The sequence below is a fragment of the Macaca fascicularis genome, chromosome 11 (genome assembly GCF_037993035.2).
Source record: "Macaca fascicularis isolate 582-1 chromosome 11, T2T-MFA8v1.1".
Taxonomy (NCBI): Eukaryota; Metazoa; Chordata; class Mammalia; order Primates; family Cercopithecidae; genus Macaca; species Macaca fascicularis.
The window spans coordinates 126,548,597-126,562,602 of NC_088385.1; the positions used below are offsets into that span (position 1 = coordinate 126,548,597).

General features: G+C 42.4%; 1 protein-coding gene across 16 annotated transcripts in view; it reads right to left on the reverse strand.

The window, feature by feature from the left end:
• The window catches only part of LOC107126792 (putative uncharacterized protein encoded by LINC00269), a 214,597-nt gene that overhangs the window by 164,044 nt on the left and 36,547 nt on the right, over positions 1–14,006 (reverse strand). For all 16 annotated transcript variants that reach the window (XR_012420739.1, XR_010579616.2, XR_012420738.1 and 13 more), the window contains one exon: positions 3,090–3,187. Coding sequence is in view for 2 of the 16 variants with exons in the window: in XM_065524871.2 (XP_065380943.1) it covers positions 3,167–3,187 (21 nt within the window). In the remaining 14 variants the exon portion in view is untranslated. The remainder of the gene's footprint in view (positions 1–3,089; positions 3,188–14,006) is intronic.

A 14,006-nucleotide genomic window follows, 5' to 3' on the forward strand; every position in this document is an offset into this window, starting at 1 on the left:
CTGAGACATAGAGAGGTGGACTCTTCCAAAGTCACTAGCTTTGGGAGGAAAAGAAAGAAGGGCTTGGAATAGAGGACAGTACAGTTCAGGAGGAGACCCCAAAGGAGACCTCTGATGGGCTGAGGGAGGAAGTGGCTAAAAGCCTCAGTCAGAGCTGGTGTTGGGTCCAGAAGTGGTGGCAGCAGAGGAGACAGTGAATATTGGACAGTGTTAGTTTCCAGGCCTGGGAAGAAGTTGGGACCCAGCATAGAGGAGTGGTGTATCATAAGGAATTGGTTTGGTCTTTATCCCCAGTTTCTGGAAGGGAGCCTCTAAACCCTTAGAAGTTCCAGAGTGAGACGAGTTTCTTTGTTATTCATAGTGGGCCCCACAGATCACCCCTGAGTTTATGCTAATGAGGTGATCCACAGTGGGTCCCTAGACAGTTTTATGCTGGAAGCTGGTCATGCCAGAAAGACCAACAATGTGATTAGAGGGTTGGAGTTTTGAACCACATTATATCCTTTCATCTTCCTGTGCTCTGGGGACAGAAGGAGGGTTGGAGGTGGGGTTCAATCACATCGCCATTGATTCAACCAAGCATGTCTACATGATGAAGCCCTAATAAAAACTCTGAACATCCAACACTCCAGTGAGTTTCCCTATTTGATAATCATATATTGATATCCTGAAGACATGGAAACACCACATCTTGGCCCCTCCCAGACCTCACTCTGTGTTACTCTTAATTCGGATCATTTTTATTTATATCCTTTATAATAAAATTATAATCATCTATATCATACTTTGTTGAGTTCTGTGGGTTGTTCTGTCTTATACACAGATAAGAACTCAACAAAGTACAATATATATGATAGTGAATTAATGGACCAGAGGGGCTAGTGGGAACCCTCAAAGTGTAGCCAGTTGGTCAGAAGTGTAGGTGGCCTGGGACCTCTAAGAATGGTGTCTTAATTGAGGACATTCTTGTGTACCCTTAATCTGAAAGCTTTGACCTACCTCTGGATAGTTAGCATCACAATTGCATAGCAAAATGAAAGCAGTAATTCAGGCAAAGGACTGTATCGTTCCAACCCCATAGTTGAGCCTCTGTCAAGGAAAGTCCTCACTCAAAGATGGAACACGTGTGTAGCTCGTGCCTGCCCACTGCCTCTTCTTTAGGCAGCAACCCCTTCCCCCTGACTCTCATTCATTGTGGATTGAGCAGTGCTTCAGTCCAGTGCCAGGTGTGGGCACGTGACCAAGACCTGGATAATGCAAGCATGACATTTCCCTAATCATAGCAAATGGCTCAGGATGGACACCCAAAGTAATCCAATAAAACTCAATTCCTGAACTTCTGTTGGAACTGGAAGAGAGAACAAGAAGCCTTCTTTCTTCTGGAACTGTTGACACTAAGGATAAAACAAGCCTACTGCTTCTGGGAACCAGCACACAGAGAGAAACTGCCAACAAAGGGAGGAAAACAAAGCCAAGAAATGCAGCAAAAGAGAGATCAAATATTGGTCACATCATCTGGGCCCCTGGCTCCCTAGACAGATCTTTGAACTTTTGGTTATGGCGGCTAACAGCTTCTCTTTCTGCGGAAGCCACATTTAATTTGATTTCCTTCACTTGAAACAAACTGATTCCCAATTAATGCAACAGGAGAAAGAAAAGAGATCTGTGTATAAGCATAGTCAAATTCTAGACACCCCTTCCTCTAAGAGGGCGAGTGAGGTCGTAGAGAAAGGCACTATCATGGGATATATCACGCAGGTGATGCTAAGACGAAACCCTGAGTTAAATTCACAACATCAATCAAGAGAAAAGGGAAAGACTAAGAACACAGATGTTTTATCACTCCGTTTTGCAGCAGGTGTGAAAGTGCCAATTTGGATTTAAAAGAGCATGAAACAAATGCAAGGTGGGGATTGTTATCAGAGCCAACCCTCATGTCTCTACCACTGTGAAAAGAGGCGCCAGGTAAGTAAATTTCCTAGCTCAATGGTCTTCAAAGTGGAAGGGTTGCACAAGATGATCCATTAGGGAGCAGAAAAAAACATTAGAACTTATATTTATAGCTATCTTAGCAAAAGTCTATCTGAAGCTTTACGAGTAGTTTGGGTGTGGATTGACCCTGGCACCCCCATTCAGTCTGTACTGAGAAAGACACCACATGTCTGGTGTCAGGCAAGCCAAGAAACCCAGGAGAAGTTGGGCATTCCACAGTACGAAAGGGATAATGTCATCTCATCCCCAGTGTTACTTCTGATAAACTTCCAATGCCTCTCTTTAAATCTCCTGATATTAACTCTAGAGCATCGAGGGTACCTATGAATTGGCATTCCTCTCACTATACCCCAGTGATGCTCTCAGATACTGAAAGATTAGTTATCTTCCCTTGTGTTAAATGACCCCAGGCGACTGATATCCTAATTAACCCTTCCTCTATCTCCTCCTTGGGTCTCTAGCTTCTCTCCCAACAGTGAGTTTGCAAAGAGAAACAGTGCACCTAACTTGTGCATAAAAAACTTAAACTTTACATAAAGTTTTTTTTAAACACGCAACTTCCAATTTAATGGGAGTCAAATGGCCAAGTGCCTCAATGAAGGAGCATGAAATAATGCTCTGCAATGTTCTTTAGTTCACCCCACAAACTGGCTGTTCTGAGCACATTCTAAATCTCTCTCTCTCTCTTTTTCCCCACCCTAACCCCATGATAAAAAAGAGAGCTGAGGCTTCAAGGGATCAAAGAAACAGACCATCCACCCCAAACCATTTTTACTTGGGGTGACACAGAAACATCACCATCCAAGTTTGCTAAAACAGCAGCTGGATCTCACTTGTAAAGCACTTCCAACAGAGGAGGAAAGGGATACAAATTTACAAAGACAATAAATTTAACACTCTTTTCTCATTATACCAGAGCTTGTAAGAGGATTGCATTACAGGTCTAGCAACTCTAGGGCATCTGAAATGCGGTCTCATTTACAAACATTTTATTTACACTTTATGATTTCATGAACCACTGATTGCATAAAGCAGGCCAACCGGCCTGCTCCTCGCTTCTTCAATTTAATGCCGTTTTACATTTGCAGAAAACTCACCAATGAAGAATAGCAGACAGGTGAACAGGCTAGCCAGGAAGTGGGTCAGATGGTAATACATTTAGTCTTCTTTTCTTCTAGGGCTTCCGTTTCCCCATCTGTAAAATCAGAAAGTTAGATTATGAGGGTCCCAAATCTACATTTCAACCAAGACCAGGCAAGTAATACAAATGACTGGAGGGAATGGGGTCTAATATTATGTGTCGAATATTTGACAGGCACTGAGTGAGAAAGGTACTGGGAGCAGAAAGGGAGACAAGCCATGATCCTTGCTCTGGTGAAGCACTTGGCCTTGTGAGAGATGTGAGCACATAGGCAGCTACCAACAAATATGATAAAAGCTGTGTTCAAGGTTCCACATGAATGCACAGGAGGGTTGGACTAACCCATCCCAGATGAATCCTCGAAGATTTTTAAAATAAATGAGAAGGCACTTGAGGAGAAGAGGAGTGTTGTAGGTGAAGAAGTGGAAAGAACCAGAGAAGAGGAATGGCTTTTCAGGTGGAGAAAACTGCCTGTGCAAAGTCACAGTGACCTGAAAAACAATTATGTATTGGGGGAGAAAAAAGAAGTTTGTTAGGGCTGGAAGGTCCGTACGTGAAGTTATGGAAAAATAGTCTAGAAGGGTGAGTTGGAAATAAATCACAAACAACCTTGAGGAATCTGTCTTGAGAGTAATAGGAAGCTAGGGATATGTTCTAAATTGTTGAGAAAACCAGTGATGTTTACATTTTAGAAAGTTTGCTCTGTCTGCAGGGTGGGGAATGGGTTACAGCGGCACCATCCGATATGGTGGTCATTAGCCGTGTGTGGCTACTGAGCACTGGACACATGGCCAGTCCAAATTGAGATGTGCGATGTAAACTAAAAATAAAATCTTAAGCCCCACCGACAGAACAGATGCCTTCTTGGCCAAAGAGACCCCCAGAAAAACCTTAAAAACTGAGTTCACGGCCATGACAAGAACTGGAGGTCTGACACACCTCGTTATACCCCCTCTTTTGTGTAGTTTAGACACAACTGACCAGATTTAATGTTAAAATAGAGATCACAAGACCGACAAAATGAATTCTTTGTAGCAATAAGATATCAAGTTATCAACAGAGCTTATGGCCGTTCCAGGAAAGGGTTAAGTCACACACTCCTTCACTTAAAGAATAAACTGGATTCTAACTGCCACAAGGTTTTTCTTTTTCTCTAGCAGCTAAACAAGCGCTGGCCTTGAGATAAGCAATGTTAAAGCAACTGCCACTAACCAACCACCAGACACTGACGAACTGATCCTCCCCCGCACCGCTCCCTTTCCACCAGCCATAACTACAGCTTTGATTAGACGAGAGACTGATTTCAATAACTTTCTCCTAATAAAAAAGACCACAACCATGGACTGATTCTGGCCAGTTTACAGAGGCTGTGTACATGAGTGCCTTTGTCCTAAAAAGACCTTTTTGACATATAGGACCTAAATATAATACATTTAAATGTCAGGCCCCACCCCAAGGTGAACGAGTCATATGTCACACATGTCATAACCACCTTCATAAATATTCATAACTCTTCTCATAACCTGTTGAATATGTATACTTGGCCACCCCAGTCAGCTAAAATTCCTGTCCGACCCCTCCTCCTCCTGGCTGTGCCTGGTGGCTCACGCCTGTAATCCCAGCACTTTGGGAGGCCAAGGCGGGTGGAACACGAGGTCAGGAGATCGAGACTATCCTGGCCAACATGGTGAAACCCCATGTCTACTAAAAATACAAAAAATTAGCCGGGCGTGGTGGCGGGCGCCTGTAGTCCCAGCGACTCAGGAGGCTGAGGCAGGAGAATGGCCTGAACCTGGGAGGCGGAGCTTGCAGTGAGCCGAGATTGCGCCACTGCACTCCAGCCTGAGCGACAGAGCAAGACTCCATCTCAAAAAAAAAAAAAAAAAGAAACCAACTCCTCTCCTTCAAAATGCCTGCTAATGATTCTGGCCAGAGGTATGGTTCCCAGCCTGTGGGATGGCCACCTTGTAGACTGTAACCCTTTTTTTAAAAAATAAAGCCTCTTTACCTAAATGCATAGATTTTGTGATTTTTCAACAGCTATAAGTATAAAATACACACGGGACTTTGAACAGTGAGTATGAAAAAAGGAATGTAGACTATCTCGTTAATATTGTTTAATATTGATTATGTGTCAAAAGGATATTTGAAATATATTGGGTTAAATAAAAGATGGTATTAAAATTAATTTATCCTGCTTCTTTTTACTTGTTTAATGTGGCCAGTGGAAAATTTAAAATTACATATGTGGCTCGCATTATAATTCCATTGGACAGAGCTGAGTTAGAGAGCCTGAGACTCAAGAAAGAAGACCAATGACGAGACTTTGAAATGTCCAGGAGACATTATGAGAGCATGGGAGTTTGAACCAGACAGTGGGATGGGGACAGAGAATAAGAGAATATGCAGGCTTCTCAATGACAGATTGGATAAAGAAAATGTGGCACATATACACCACAGCATACTACGCAGTCATAAAAATGGATGAGATCACGTTTTGCAGGAACATAGATGGAGCTGGAGGCCCATTATCCTTGGCAAACTAACACAGGAACAGAAAACCAAATACTGCATGTTCTCACTGATAAGTGGGAGCTGAATGACGAGAACCCGTAGACACAAAGAAGGGAACCACAGACACTGCAGCCTACCTAAGGGTGGAGGGTGGGAGGAGGCAGAGGAGCAGAAAAAAATAACTATTTGGTACTTAATACCTGGGTGATGAAATAACCTGTACAACAAACCCCCATGACACAAGTTTACCTATTAATGTACGACAAACCTGCACATGTACCCCTGAACCTAAAATTAAAATTTTAAAAAAATAAAATTTGGGAAATAGCAGGAAAAAAATTAAAACCAGAAGACGACATATAATAGCATGATCTCATTTTTATAAAACAAGAATAAGCAAGAGTAAAACACATGCTGTGTAGGTATACATACAAATATGACTTTATATATGCAAAGCAGTGATAAACTCCCAAACTCAGGATAACAATGACCTCTGTGGAGGGGACCTGGGGCCCTGGACTGGGAAAGAGCATCAGGTGTATGTCTTATTGGCAATGCCATAGTTCTTTGGTTGATGGGGCCACAGATTTTCATTATAGAATTAATCTGTATAATGTAAACACATGTGATGTGTGTGTGTGTAAACAAATACTTTTAAGATAAATTTTTCGGCTGGGCATGGTGGCTCACGCCTATAATCCCAGCACTTTGGGAGGCCGAGGTGGGCAGATCACGAGGTCAAGAGATTGAGACCATCCTGGCTAACATGGTGAAACCCCAACTCTACTAAAAATACAAAAAATTAGCCAGGCGTGGTGCGGGGCGCCTGTAGTCCCAGCTACTCGGGAGGCTGAGGCAAAAGAATGGCGTGAACCCGGGAGGCAGAGCTTGCAGTGAGCCGAGATCGTGCCACTGCACTCCAGCCTGGGCGAGAATGCGAGACTCTGTCTAAAAAAAAAAAAAAAAAAAAAAAAGATAAATAAGAAAAAAAAAAAGAATATGTGGGCTTCTGGTTATAGGTTTTGGTGATTAAGGGCATGAACTCTGGGACCATACAGCCTGGTTCAACACTTGGCTCTGACATCTGCCAGCTGGGTGACCTTGGGCAAGTCACTTAACCTGTCTGTTGTGCCTGAGTTTCCTCACTTATGCAACCTGAGTAGTAGCAGCACCTGCTTTATAAGGTGTTATGAAGATGAAATGAGTTCATTCCCTGAATCTCACAGTTGACTACATATGTGAGTCACCTGGGGCGTATTTAAAACTCTCAATTTAGGAGAGTCTGATTTCATTGGTGTAGGGCGTGGCCTGAGCATCTGGACTATTTTAAATTACCCACGTGATTCTAACATGCAGGAGAGTTCGTGAACCATTGCATTAGTATATGTAGATGCTTGAAAGAGTGTCTGACACAGTGTAACCATGATTTAAGTATTTGAAGTTATTATATTTTTAGTGTCTTTAAAATGCATAATATATTTAAAATCCACAATTGAGAGTCTACTATGTGCCACTAAATGCCACTGCAGGGACAGAATATTTCTTAAATGAATTCACAGAGCTCACAGGGAAGGAAGGTTTCAACATGTCCTCTCCAGTGAGCACAGGTAGGCCAACTGGAGATCAAGTTCGGATCTGGCAGCTCATTCAGCAATTCCAACTTTTTGAAGTCTCGGTTGGTGAAATATTACAGACCATTTCCCAAAACACTTAACTCCAACAACAAGGTTTTAGTGTTTGGCAACATACAAGCAGAATGCAATTAAGTCTTGGAACTGTGTACTGAGTGTCTATCAGCTGGAGCCAAAGGGGAATGTAGGGAGACGAGGCTCCTTTCAGAGTATGGAACAAGCCCATCTGTGTCTCAGGCCCCCAGAGTGGAGGCACCTTAATGAGAACTGGCTAACGGTGGTAAGAACTCCTTGTCATCAATGAAGGAGGCATGTCTGGGCCTTACAAGGACATAAAGCAAAGAGGTAATAAAGTCATGAAAAAAAAAATGGCCCTTCTGTCTTGGACAGAGCTTAAAGAAAAATCAGAGCCATCTCTATTCTTATTTGATAGACTTATGTTCTCATTCACATCGTCTCCAGGCACTATGAATGCTAATTCAAATAGTAATAATTAACATTTATTAGGTGTGTATTACGTGCCAGGAGCCATCATAAGCATTTTATATGCATCAAATTTTTAAAATATGAGGAAGGGGTCATTATCAATACTTTAAAATGAGGAAACTGAGGCTCAGAGAGGTGCAGCAATTTGGTTGCAAGTGACAGAGTCTAAACTCAAACTAACCTAGATTAAAGGGGAATTTGTTGCCTTGAGGAGTACAATGAAGTGTTGAAACATTAAGCTCTGAAAGGGACAAAGATACAGATGGATCTTTGATGCAACTGGCACCAGGGCTTTTTCTCTCCGCTCCTCTCTTCTTCTATCTGTGCATCAGCCACATCCTATTCTGCTACATGTCAGCTTCTAACACAGGTGGCAATGTGGCTTCTCAACTCCCCAGGCTCTCCTCTCTGTTCTGGTTTCAAAAATCCTAGGGCAAAGCTCTGACTGGTCCAGCTTGGGTCAGGTGTTCACCTTGAACCAATCAACAGTAACCAAGAGAGCAAGGGCATGTGAAAACATGGCAGTTCACTCAAATCACATGGGTTGGAGTCAGGGAAGAAGAAAGAAAATGACTTCCCAAAAAGAAGAATTATATATGTTCCCAGAAGAAAGAAAAAACTACCTATCACAGTCCACTAATTCCAAGAATAAGAGCCAACAAGACTATTTAATAGGGAGGAGGTTACACACTCTGAAAGTCCTCCGAAAATCTGAGGTCCAGACCACGTATGGCATGCCAACTCAATTGAACATTGATTGATTTTTTACAGTGCACTGGCATTATATTCCAGGCTACCACATAGTATGGCCTCAGTAAATATTTGTTGGATGAATAATGCAAAGATGAATAAGGCAAGGTGCCTCTACTCAAAGAACTTACAGCCTAGTAAGTGATGAAGGCAAAGCAACAGCCCCAAAGGGACACAGAGCATAGTCTGAGAGCTCAGACAAATGGAAGATCACACTGGTTTGAGAACACATAGGGAGACAATAAGTTAGAAAAGTCATCAAGGAAGGAGGTCCTATTTGAGATCAACCTTGAAAACAGAATGAGATTTCAATAGGCAAAATGTAAGAAAAGTGTGCCCCAGCAAAAGCAAGCCATGTGAGCAAAGGCATGGAGGCAGGGATGGACATATCATCCAGGCTTTTTTTTTAATTGTACTAAAATATACATAACATAAAATTTGCCATTGTAATCATTTTTAAGTTTACAATTCAATGGCATTAATCACATTCACATCGCTGTACAACTATCATCACTATCTTGAAACTCTTCCATCTTCCAAAACTCTTCCATCACCCTTGCAGAAACTCTGCAGCCATTAAGCAATAACTCCCCATTCCCAGGAACATGGTAATCTCTAATCTACTTTCTGTCTCCATAAATTTACCTAATCTATATATTTCATGTAAGTGAAAGTATACAATATTGATCATTTTGTGTTTGGTTTATATCACTTAGCATAATGCTTTCAAGTTTCATCCATGTTGAGGGATGTACTGTATCTTCATTCCTTTGTACACCTAAATAATATCCCATCGTATGAATATTCCACATTACCTTTATCAATTCATTGATGGATGGACATTTGGTTTGTTTCCACCTTTTGGCTATTGTGACTAATGCTGCAGTGAACATTGAGGGGTAAGTATCTGTTCAAGTCCTTGTTTTCGATTCTTTTGGTTATCTACCTAGAAGTGAAATTGCTGGGTTGTGTAGTAATTCTGTTTAGCTTTTTGAGGAACCGTCATACTGTTTTTCTGTAGTGGCTGCAGCATTTTACATTCCCACCAGCAATATACAAGGGTTTCAATTTCTCTGCATCCTTGCCAACACTTGTTATATTCCATTGTTGTTGTTATTGTTTTTAACAGCCATTCTAATAAAGGTGAAGTGGTATCTCGTTGTGGTTTCAATTTGCATTTTTTTAAATGACCAGGGGTATTTAGCATCTTCTCACATGCTTATTCAAGCCATCCTGTTTTATGAGTGCACAACCAACCACCATAAATCCAAGATGTTTAGGTTTCATTGTGTAGGCAATAGGGAGCCAATGATAGTTTGGAAGCCAAAGAGTGGCATGACCAGAAATATAAAATCTTGGCAGAGGAGTATAAAATGAAGCCAGAGGACTAGTTAAGAGGCTACTTCAATGGTCCAAGCGAGGGACCTGCCACCTCCCAAGCTTGAGCCAGGGAGGTGGTAGTGGCAATATAAGGAAAGGGACAGTTTCCAGATGCATCATCTTTTCAACACAATGGAAGCAACTTGTGTGCAATCACAAAGGGCTGGTTACGTAAGTATGGTAGAGCCATGTGATTAATGGCTCCACATCTGTAAAAATAATGATGCCGATGAATAAATGAAACAGAAAGATGTTCCCAAGTAAATGAAAAAACTAAGGTTACAACACAGAGTGTACATCATGATCCCATTTTTAGATAGATGATGCGTAATTAGATCAGAACGCAAAGAGAAGGACAGACACTGAAGGTAAAAAAGACCTTGAACACCACACACGCAAATGTGAACAATGATCACCTCTTGCTAAACTAACCTCCCAGCAAGATACCTGTATGTTCTCTTTTATTTTCTTCCTTGCCTTTGTCACTATCTGAAAATATCTTACTCATTTGTTCTTCTGTTCATAAATCCCAGGAAGGAGGGAATCTGTTTTGTTCTCTCTCTATTCCCAGAATCTGGAATCTAGCCACAGGTGATGCTCCATAGATATTTTTTGATGAAATCTTTCAGTGATGGGATCCATTTTTATTCTCTTACATATATTTTTCAAATGTAAAAAAGGAATCTGACTTTCATCATAAAAAAAGTAACAAAGAAAAGAGACATAAACAGGCATTATTCTCACCACCGTCACAATGTCACTGGTTCTTTGATCACAGCTGTTACCCCCAAAAGGACCTCAAAGCCAGATTCTAACACCAGACCCCACTAGCACATCAAAGTACTTTTCTCAGCTTGTGAACCCACTCACTGCCTCTCTTCCCTTCCGCCAGCTTCCTGGGTATCCACTTCCTCCACCTGTGCCCACTCAGCACAGGATGTTATTAACACCATCACACCCCCACAGACTTAGGAGCCTAGAATAACCTGCTACCGGTAGGGCAGATACTTGGAAGACTCCTCCAGGAAGAGGAGGTCATTGATCAATGCCCACGCTTGTCCCATCCTCTCTTCTCGCCTCCCTTGCCCCCAGTCCTGGGGACTGTGGAGATCATTTTTAAACACTAGAGCTGGTAACACTGGAGGAGGATACCAGGCTGAGGGCATGGAAAAGTACGAATGAAGCCAAGAAGCCCAATCAGAAATTCATCTCATGATTTCAGGCATCAGCAGCTGGCTGTTAGGCCCAGCGTTTCTGAACCAGAGATTAACCAACACTGGGTCTGGATCCCTGTGAAGAAAGACATGAGCCACTAACAATAAAGTGTCAATATTTTTAGGTAATTTAATATATTATTTTATTTATTTATTTTTTGAGACAGAGTCTCGCTCTGTCATTCAGGCTGGAGTACAGTGGCACAATCATAGCTCACTGCAGCCTCCAACTCCTGGGCTCAAGAAATCCTCTTGCCTCAGTCTCCCAAGCAACTAGGACCACAGGTGTGCACCACCACACCTGGCTAACTTTTTAAAATGTTTTGTAGAGACACGGTCTCCCTGTGTTGCCCAGGCTGGTCTTGAACTTCAGGCCTCAAGTGATCCTCCTGCCTTGGCCTCCCAAAGCACTGGGATTGCAGGCATGAGCCACCATGTCTGACCCTATAATATTTTACTGTATGATATGGTATATAGAGAAAAGCACATATATTTATATACTACATATATGTGCTATATAAAATTATACAGATCATTGTATTTACTATATATATATATATATGTAGACAGAGGAGGTTCATTCATTTATTCATTTGTGCTGTGAAACTGAACTCTGATATTTTCTACTATCTTATAGGCTCAAAGTGGGGGACAAACAGGTATTTTAAAGCCACCAGCATTTTTTTCAGCTACTCAATACAGATTGAGTTCATCACAGTAGGTCTGAAGAGAAGAGGAGGGAAAATTTCTGTTTTGTTTTGGGAGAACACTCTTGGACTCTTGGAGGCATTTCAATTAAGCAAAGGGGAAGCAATCTCCTCTTTTTTTTTTTTTTTTTTTTTTTTTGAGATGGAGTCTCACTCTGTTGCCCAGGCTGAAGTACAGTGGCACAATCTCAGCTCACTGCAACCTCCACCTTCCGGCTCAAGTGATTCTCGTGTCTCAGCCTCCAGAGTAGCTAGGATTATAGGTGCTCAACACCATGCCTGGCTAAATTTTTGCATTTTTTGTAGAGGTGGGGTTTCACCACGTTGGTCAGGCTGGTCTTGAACTGACCTCAAGTGATCGGCCTACCTCGGCCTCCCAAAGTGCTGGGATTACAGGTGTGAGCCACCGCACCTGGCCGCAATCTCCTCTTCTGAAAAGGTCATGGAGGGAAGAAATGCATCTCTCTAAAGAAGACTTTGCATGGCGGAGAGGAAAGGATTTTCCTTCTCTCTCTCTGGAACAAAGTGGAAGTTGGAATTTGAAGGGGAGATAGTCAAAAAGACTCCACCGACACGGGAAGCAGGATGAGCCCACGACACCGTGGCAGGAGAAGAAGGTTCACCAGCTGGGGAGCTCATGAGCACGATGCATGAGCTCTAAAATATGTGAAGTCTGGAATTTAGCATCCAGGTTTTCCTATGATGTTTTTCTGTTCTCATCTCCAGGTCTCCAGTAAAAGAAGTGGGGCTAATTAGGGCAATGAAAGATGTCCGGCAGAGAACTTAGGAGGCTCCCAGAGGAATACTCTTAAAACAGATGTGGGAACATGGAAGTATTCCTCAAGGACCACCAGAAATGCCCGGGGAGGACTGTCTGGTATAAAACTGCAATTTTTTTGGATCAATGCAAAACAGAGCTCAAACAATTATATAACAACTGTAATGGAAGATGACCCAGAAAGCTGGAAAATCTCAAGATATCTGGGTTACAATGAACTCCATAGAAATGACTGAGGTCAATTCTATATTCAGAAATAGAAAGACAATGGTGAGGCCAGGCACCGTGGCTCATGCCTGTAATCCCAGCACTTTGGGAGGCTGAGGCGGGTGGATCACAAGCTCAGGAGTTCAAGACCAGCCTGGCCAACATGGTGAAACTCCGACTCTATTAAAAATACAAAAATTAGCCAGGCGTGGTGGTGGACATCTGTAATCCCAGCTACTGGGGAGGCTGAGGCAGGAGAATTGCTTGAAAGCAGACGGCAGAGGTTGCAATGAGCTGAGATCACCCACTGCACTTCAGCCTAGGCGAAAGAGCGAAAATCCAAGGAAGGAAGGAAGGAAGGAAGGAAGGAAGGAGGGAGGGAGGAAGGGAGGGAGGGAGGGAGGGAGGGAGGGAGGGAGGGAGGGAGGGAAGGAAGGAAGGAAGGAAGGAAGGAAGGAAGGAAGGAAGGAAGGAAGGAAGGAAGGAAGGAAGGAAATGGTGAGCAAGATGGACATGGCCTTGAACCTCACAGATAAAACAAATATTCAACAAGTACGAACTTGTGGATTCCAATGGCTGTGACAGTCTAGTAAGAGTTTTGGCAAACTTTTTCTGTAAAGGAACAGAAAATAAATATTTGAGACTTTGTGGGTCATATGGTCTCTGCTGAACTCGGCCATGGTGGTGTGAAAGCAGTCACAGACGATGCATAAACAAATAGGCTGTGTTCCAATTAAGCTTTATTTAAGGATACTGCAATTTGAATTTCATATAATTTTCATATAATTTAAGGATACCGCAATTTGAATTTCATATAATTTTCACATGTCAGAGACTATTATTCTCTTTTTAGCTACTTAAAAATGCAAAAATTATTCTTAGTTCTCAGGTCATACAAAAACAGGTGGCAGGATGGATTTGGACCATGGGGTGTGGTTTGGCTACTCCTGGTTGAAAGTTAGGCCTAAAACATACATAATAATAATTGACTGAAAATAGGCAGGGCACAGTGATTCACACCTGTAATCCCAGCACTTTGGGAGGCTGAGGTGGATGGATCATATGAGGTCAGGAGTTCAAGACCAGCCTGGCCAACATGGCGAAATCCCGTCTCTCCTAAAAATACAAAAATTAGCTGGGCGTGGTGACAGGTGCCTGTAATCCCAGCTACTTGAGAGGCTGAGGCAGAGAATCACTTGAACCAGG